The 8,727-nt window shown below is 36.2% G+C and overlaps 1 protein-coding gene across 1 annotated transcript; it reads right to left on the bottom strand.

The window, feature by feature from the left end:
* Positions 1 to 5,379: 5,379 nt before the first annotated feature.
* LOC147393007 (GDSL esterase/lipase At5g45910-like) lies at positions 5,380 to 5,838 on the bottom strand. The gene has a single exon (XM_086456468.1). The coding sequence runs from the start codon at positions 5,836 to 5,838 to the stop codon at positions 5,380 to 5,382; it is 459 nt and encodes a 152-aa protein (XP_086312594.1).
* Positions 5,839 to 8,727: the final 2,889 nt, after the last annotated feature.

The raw sequence follows: 8,727 nt of genomic DNA, 5'->3' as shown, positions 1-8,727 counted from the left end.
GTGGTTGATGGTTCTACATCTTCCATTAGCGAACACTTGAACAAGTAAACATACTTTTGAAGATCCTACAATGTTCAAGATGACTTCAGATTTTTTTCAACTTCAACATTGTCTTCGTCTAGTGTGAGCTCTTGGCTGAAAAATGAATATTGTAGCTTGAATGGTTCTGCATTTTCTACTTTCTGCACAAGCTTCCTTCTGAATTTTTCTTCTTGATGGGATCTTTCCTCCCATTTGATGATGCCCTAATTTTTACCTAGATTGCCTCTTCAGGTTTTCAATCTAGCGGACTTTGTTTTTCTTTTTTTTGATGATGCCTTGATTTTTGCCTAGGTCACCTTTTCAGGTTTTCAACCTAGCAGGCTTTCTTTTTTATGGTTATGCCCTAAATTTTGCCTAAGTCGCCTTTTCGGGTTTTCGACTTAGTGGGCTTTTTTTTTTCTTGATGATCTTGAATAACCAACTCGACAACTTCTTGGTTCCTTGCACCTTAACCGAATCAATTAGCATTCAGGAGGACTTAATAGGTGGGCTTAGGTCATGGTTTAGAAAGAAAAGGTAAAAGGCTCGACTTCCCAAAATGCCCCTAGTCTAATATTATTTTTTGTAAATTCTTCTGATTCTTTTTTCTAATGCCCCTAGTTTGACATTCTTTTCCTTTTTTTTTTTCTAAAATGCCCCTAGTTTGGCATTCTCTTCTTTTGAACCTTTTAATAGGGGATTTTCCTTTTGGATGACACTTTCCTTAAGAGAATACATTTTTTTTCATGACCGGGCCTGAAGTAACTTCTCAGGTTGCCTACGTACCCCAAATATATTTATTTTTTCTTTTGGGATCAGGTCAAAATGTAGTTCATATAGATTTACCTCCCAAGGTTGGTTGGTGTGGTTTAAAAAAAAAGGCTATTGATTTTTTAAAGGCTGCAAAGGGTTAGAAAGGTTATCTTTTTCTTGGTAAAACAAAAAAATAGTTCGGCCAAAGAAGGCCTCCTTTGGTGAAATACTAATTAATTTGGTCAAGGTTTAGAAATTCGGTATCTGGATTGCTTTGTCGAGTAAGGTCTTCTTTTGTGAAATCGAGTATGATCGAATTTTCTAACTATTCAACTCTTCTAAAACTTCGAGAAAATCTTTTATTCTCTTATGAATGAAAACTCTCCTCTTTTGAGTGAAAAACACTATAGGTCTTAGTGTCTTTGTTGATGCTTTCAGCTATATCATTTCTTTACCAATAATCTTTGACTTTGAAATCACTCTTGACTTTATGTCTTGATCTATGTTTTTATATAATCCATCCATATATCCTTATGAGATCATGCAAGAAATATTGTTGAATTTCTCAAGTAAATTTACTATTCTCTCATGTTCTCTTGAAGATAATGTATCACCAATTTGCACTTCTTGAGTGTACTCCTTAATTCCAATATTTATTAAGTTCAGTTAGTGAGCTTTAAGTCATTTCTCATGTCAAATCTTTATATTCAAATCATTATTGCACACACGATAATCAAAAGCTTCTTTATTTATTGGAATTGAAAAGAACATAGACTGACGAACCTTACTAAAACCCAAAAATAAAGATGACTAACTGAATTCAAAGACTGACGCAACTAAAGCTAAAAAAAACTAAGAAGACTTAAAAGACGACATCATTCTGAATGGAGGGACACAATTCTAGAGTCTATGCCACTTCGATTATCTTCGATAGATGACTTGAACTTTCCTACTTTTACTATCTCTTCATATTCTGATTCAAGCCTGTCATATGCGGGACAACCCGTTGCTTCAATAATTTCTCTGTTATTCAGTTTTGTCACTGCCTTAGGGTAGTTGAACTCATTCTGGCATGGAGCGAATGCACTGTTTAGATCGATTGGGTGAATGAAGGAAACTAGGTCAACTGATTCGGGTTTGGATATTGATATTAGGTTCAGAGTAGGAGGGGGTTGATTTTGAAAGGTAGGCAAAGGGTTAGTCTTAACATTGGGAGTAGTAGGAGTGGGTATGGTGACTTTTCCTTGCTCAATAAGGTCTTGGATAGCATGTCGGAGAGTAATACACCTGTCAAGAACATGACCAGGCATCTGATGGAATTCACAAAATTGTCCATTATCCATGTTTGGAGGAAGAGGATTAGGCAAAGACTTAGGTTATAAAGGTGTCAACAATCCCCTTTTCATCAATTTTTGATAAACAACACTAAGGGACATTCCAAGATTGGCAAACTGTCTTCTAGGCTTAGTTTGTGAAGGCTGAGTAGCTTGAGGAGATAGTGCGAAGGAGGTGTTGGCCACTTGTAAGGAATTGACATTAGGTTTGAAATGTTTGGGTTTTGACTCAGACGAGTTACCAAAGAGTCCTGAAGAATAGGCATCCTCAACTTGATTTCCAGCCTCAATGAGGGATTGAAAAGTAGGAAGGTACTGAGGCATCAAGTACTTAGCATAATTTAGAGTGAGATTCCTGAGGATAATCTTGACTTGTTCCTTCTCTTGAGGTCGGTCCCACAATTGAGCTGCTTTAGCTCTCCATAGAGCAATGAACTCAGTGAAAGTTTCCCCGGGTTTCTGTTTAGTAGTTTCTAGATCTCTTCTTGTGAGTTCAATATCCGTGTTGAATGAATATCGACCAATAAACTCTTTCATCAATTCATGCCATATTCTTACCCGAGACGAGTTCAATGACATTAACCAACGTAGAACAGGACCTGTAAGGGTTCTTTGAAAAAGTTGAGCCATCTGTTCTTCACTCAGACCCTGAGATTGCATTATGCCGACATAGACTTTTAAGTGAGTCCTAGGGCATCCAATACCGTCAAAGTTCTCCATATCTGGCATTGTGAACTTCTCTGGCAGACGGACCGTGGGAAACAAGGTCATTGCCCCTAATCCAAGAGTAAGATCATCGGGATCTTTAATATTCTTCAAAGCAATTTCAACCTGAGTTATTCGATGAGCTAGGACAGGATCGACGTGTAACTGATCGTCTTCTTGGTTTTCAACGAGGTCAAACACATCTTGAGGTTCTATAGCTTTATTTTTTCCCTTTTCAATTTTCAGAGATTCGATTTGTATAGACAGAAGCAATTATTTGTGCTTGAAAAGATTCTAAAATCTTACGGAGCGCAGCTTCATCCATGGTATTCGTTTCTTCTCGTGGCAAAAACTGACTACTTGGCAATGGTACTCTAGAAAGACGACTTTTTTCACGGACCCAAAGTGGAACAGATGGAGGTTTAGAACGTTTGGGACCAATTATCACCTGATTGGAAGTAAACCAACCAAGGTTAACCATTGACTCTAAAGATTTGAATCTTAACCACATGATTAAAGTTTAGATATAGAATAGCCCAAGTCCGGTGGAAAATATTGAATCCAAATGTACTATAAGTTTATAGTAACCAAGAAAGTGATAAAGATTAGACGTGGGTCTACCCCTAATTGGGATTGAACCTTTGATTAGACAAATTAATTTGATCCTAAGATCGAATATTTCTATACAAAGTGGTATGAACCTTTAAAAGTGAAACCAATTAGTCCACCTGATTTGGTATTGATCAGTTTGATCCATTTGTCAATTGAGCCAACTAGTTTAATCGGTACATTTCACCGATTGGGTCAGTCCGATATTGCGGGTTTTGTTTGATTATTCTGGATTGGTCCCCCCACTTACCTGTTGGTTGGATTGAATAAAGCAACCCGAGAACACCCATAGTCAGTTCGGGTCATGACCTATAAGAAGGTTTCTAGACTCTAGGCTTACTACGTGCAATGCATTTTATTTGGCCACCCTTGCCCAAATACACCTATATACCTCTCGATACGTGGTGACTTGGTTTGATATACCGTACAGGTGATAATCTAAAACTTTAACTCACTTCTCTGAAGCCAAAACAACCAGTTTGATCTCCAGTTGAGATGTGGTGCACGATGCTGAGCAAGGGCCCACTTAAATACCTCTCGTTTAGAATAGACGTAGTCTATCCCCCTCGTACAGTAGGGTACAGCGGGGCAAGATCTTGCTTAGGCACTGGTTTTGACCAAGAAGTGCAATTGATATATTTAGATTATCTTCTACATACCTATGGGTACGAGTCAAGAGTTGTAGCTTTCATAAATGATTTGGCATCCCACGAGGGGACCAACCACGTACTAGTACTACGTTGGCAATCGGGACATGTGACTATGTGGCTCACAATAGGTCAAAGGCTCAGGTCGCTCCAGCCTGGGTGCATCAATATACCTCTCAGAATCACTTGATCAGACGGTATTGATGCCCCAGTTTTATATACCCTAAGGTACGTGACTGGAGTTGTGATTTTCATGAATGACGTCGCATCTCCGAAAAGACCAGGCCACGCACTAGTGCCACGTTGACTATAAGGGACATGCAAGAGTGCAAAGCAATAAAAGTGTCAGTGGTGTGTGCAAAACAGGGTGGGGTGTGCCCGGGGCGTTTTCAAACCAATGGGCCCATAGGCCTAATCATATCATCACAATATGGGTATTATAGGAATATTAATCAAGATAATACAAAACCCATCGCATCGAAATTGAGCTCAAGGCAATCACATCATATATATCAAGATCATGGCATATTAGAAAGGCAATCAACACAAAGACTAATAATCCGGGCTAACATTGAAGCAAATACACAATTTTTAGTCTAAGCCAAAATGAGTTTTTTATTTTTATTTTTATATATATGGTCTAATCGAGGAACACTTTAGGTGATCCAAAATAAATTAGGATTTCAATGAAAATTGAATTGAAGATAGAATGATAGTGGTGGAGATAAGGAGTGATGACTTTTTTTTTTTTTTTTTTTTTTTAACAAATTGAAATTTTTTTCTAGAACGAAGTAATGCTTTATTAACAACTTTTCACATAGTAGTGTGATTCACTAATTAAACAATATTAGATGCCTTCCTATACTAATAACTTCCTAATACAATTGAAAAACTAAAGAAAATAGCACATAAAAAAAAAATTTTAACGATGACGACAAACTAATCAACACTTCTTTGAGGTGATGTTAAATCCCAATTCACGTACGTGTCCGGCTTATGACAAACATAATCCATTGAGCAAGTATTTTGCGTTATATCATAATTCGAAATCCCATCTTTATATGAACAACACGGGGTTCTTATTGCCTCATTAAATCCATAATTCTTTAGAGAGTTAATAAAACGCATGGCATTGTTATAGAAATCAGCATAAACGATGTTTGTGTGAGGATGGTATTCTCGAAGGATTTGGAGTAACACTTGAAGTTGGGTGTTGTGGGGTTCCGCCAAATCGTTGTAATCTTTGACACAACCATTGAGAGGGTTTAATAGACTACTCATAGTGACATTGGTATTGTTGGTTGCATGATCTATAAGAGAAAACTCCATACACCCAATGCTGACATACACCCTATGGGTAGTAACCCTGGTACAACAATTTTTGTTGCACCCAATGTGATCAAATCATTGACAGTAACAGTGATGGCGTCTACGACATTGGGAACCATAGCTCTAAGTGCAGTCATGTTCTTGTTGTTGGTGAAATCATAATTTGAAGCTCCAATTCCTCCAACAATCATTAATGAAGTCTTGAGATACTCTTCACAATCTGTTTGATTGGAACAGAGAGAAGGCAAAAGGGACTTGAACCAATCGTATTGGACTGCAAGATGAGTATTGGGTATGGATGGGTTGTAATTAGTTGGGTCTTGAAAATAGTGTGGATCCAGCACTGTAGCTCCAATGACAGCAAAGTTTGCTCCTTGCCTACACTCTTCAGGTTTTAAGATTTGCAAGATATGGAGGCAGGGATGGAAGACCAAGAGCATCCGCAATAAAATCTATAATAAGACGGCCACTGGAGAGACATCCAGAGGGCTTGTTGAAGTAAGTAATGTCGAATGGAAAATGTCGAACGTCTGGGCTGAACTGACAATTGGGATCATTGTAGATGATGACATAGTTTCTAGTATCTGAAGTCTCATCTCCAAAACTGAAAATGGAATTTATACATGATGAAGAGGCTCCTCCTATGGCTATGGTAGACATGACCATAGGCAAGTGAAGAAAAGCGATGAAGAAGAAGAGGTGACGAAGAGAAGCAATGTTGTTGTTAGAAAAAAAAAGGTTGCCATTGATGAAGAGAGACAGAGAGAGAGAGAGAGCTTGAAGAGCGTTGAGATGTGGGAGAGTGGGTCGTGGGGATTGTAAGCGAGAAGATGATGACAATGAGAGAGATAGAGAAAGGGGGAGAGGGAGAAAGAGAGAGAGAGAGGCAACGCCTCTGCTCTTGCTGATTTCCGTCATCTTCTTTGTGGAGAAGGAGATAAAAAATAGTAAAAACTATTTTTTGCTAATGACACACCACACGTAAAAAAAATAATTTTGTGATTTTTTTTCTGATTTTTTTTCTTGGAATTCTCTCCTCATCAAAAACAACATTAAAAAAGACACTTTTTTTGTTTCTTAATGCATCACTCACAAATAATTTATCTTCATAACTCGTTGCCTATACCTAGTAACGTGCTAAAAGAAATTAAAAAAATAATAATAATAATAATCCGTAACTCAAATTCCAACCACCATCATTCCATCCTCAATTTATGTCAATTTGAATCTTTCATTATTTAGGGTCATCCCCAAAATGACCCTAGATTGAACCAAAAAGAAAATTGTATGCCAAATCCGAAATATCCAAAATTGTACCAAAGGGTACTAATAAAGGATAATACAAACAAAAAATAATCCAAATAAAAATGAATCAACACCCATTATTTTATACCATTACCTTCTAGAAATCCTGCATGATTTTAAGGTCATTCCAAATGACCCTTGATGATCCATAAAAAAATGCCAAAACAAAATATTCAACATCCAAACCAGTACTCAATAATTGATCCAAAAAGGAAAAATAAAAAATAAAATAAAATAAAATAAAATAATCAAATAAACAAATAACTAAAAATAAAATAAAATAATTAAAAAACTAGGTCCTACTAGCAATGCTTCCCATACTTGGGACTTTTCAAGTCTGATCCTCAATTATCCCTAGCGGAGTCGCCACTGAAAGCGCCCTCGATCCGCGGGGTGCACGGATCTGCTTTTGACCCTTGAGGTTTGGGAGTCACCACCTAGTTATTAAGGTCTAGGAACCAAACTGACTTTAAGAAAGGCAAACATTACTAATCTACGAAAGAAAAAAGGGTCCGGGGATCACGTTACAGGGTTGGAAGGTGCTAGGCACCAACCCCGCCCAGCCAAAGCCGGTCTCTACTAATTTCCTAAATAAATTACATTGTTAAAAAAAACCTAGATAAAAACATTAAGAAATTATACCTTTTCGAAGACAACTTTATCGTTCCCTCAGATCTGACAGAGTAACTCCTTGTTCAGTATTCCTTACTTCAGTTTATTTCTGGATCTAATTTCTGATCTCCGAGACGAGGTATCCCTTCCTTAGATCTGGGTTCTTCAGATTTGTTTATGGATTTTAGGAATGTTTTTTAAGGGCTTTTAGGTGTTTTTTAAGCTAAAATTGAGGTATAAGTGTTAGGTAAGGAGTTGGGTTTCAAAATTAGGGTTTATGGGAGGCTAGGGAGGCTTTTTGACCTACTTTTCCTAGGATTTATGATTTGATACGAAAATAGGGTGTGAGGACCTCTATTTATAGATTTTTTTAAGGGTTGATTTAGATAGAATTAGTGTTTAATTAGAATTCTTTTAGTTAGAGTTATATTTTAGTTAGAATTATTTTAGGTAGAGTTATATTTTAATTAGAATTGTTTTAGGTAGAGTTATATTTTAGTTAGAATTCTATTAAATAGAGTTATTATTTAATTCGAACTCAATTAGGATTTTGACTTTTTGTCTTATTTGATTGACTTTAATATCTTGACTTTAGTCTTACTTGATTGACTTTAATTTTGACTTTAATCTTACTTGATTGACTTTAATACCTTGACTTTAGTCTTGCTTGGTTGACTTTAATTTTTTGGAGAACCCTCCTCTATTATATCTTTAATTCTTTGGACCCCCAAATGGAGGGGTCCTTAAAGAAATATCTCACGAACCCTCAACAATTTTTCATGAGATCCCGATTGATCGATTTTTTTAGTTCAAAATTTTAAATTAATTTCATTAATATTTTACTTTAATTATTTAATATTTTATTTATTAATTTTAAAATTTTAATTATGAAAATTGTGAAATTACCGTTTTGCCCCCAAAGAGGACTTTTCACGTTTTAAGTCAGTTTTTAATGTTCTAGGATGTTTTAGAATCGATTTTTCGTAAGGAATTCAATGGAAATATTAGTTTGTGTCATTTATGAAATTTTTTGTATGGAATGGTCATGAACTTTATGAGGGGCATTTTCATAATTTTATTAAATTCTGTTAAAATTGGCGAAATGATTTATTTAGTTTCGATTTGTTATTTTATGTGTTTGAATGGATTTTCCTAATCGTAACGTAGGCTCTAGAGTTGTTTTAAGGTTAGGGGTATTTTGATAATTTTGTCATTTTTTAGTGATTTTTATCGTGAAGCTTCTTTTTGGTCTGCAAGATGATTTCTATGTTTCTGAGCTCGTATTTTCCTAGCGTAGCGTGGTTTCTAAGGTTTTGTCAGTTCGAGATACCTCATCCGAATTTCTGAAACATATCTGGTAACAAAATAAAGCATTGGAATAAACATCCATCATTGGGAATCATTGCGATCTG

The sequence above is a fragment of the Akebia trifoliata genome, chromosome 10, assembly GCF_017979445.1.
Source record: "Akebia trifoliata isolate Shusen 1 chromosome 10, ASM1797944v1, whole genome shotgun sequence".
In the NCBI taxonomy this organism is placed as follows: Eukaryota; Viridiplantae; Streptophyta; class Magnoliopsida; order Ranunculales; family Lardizabalaceae; genus Akebia; species Akebia trifoliata.
This window is presented reverse-complemented; position numbering and strand designations above follow the sequence as displayed.

Bases quoted from the DNA above. Each gene is read 5' to 3' on its own strand.
- LOC147393007 (XM_086456468.1), bottom strand. From the start codon at position 5,838: ATGCTCTTGGTCTTCCATCCCTGCCTCCATATCTTGCAAATCTTAAAA.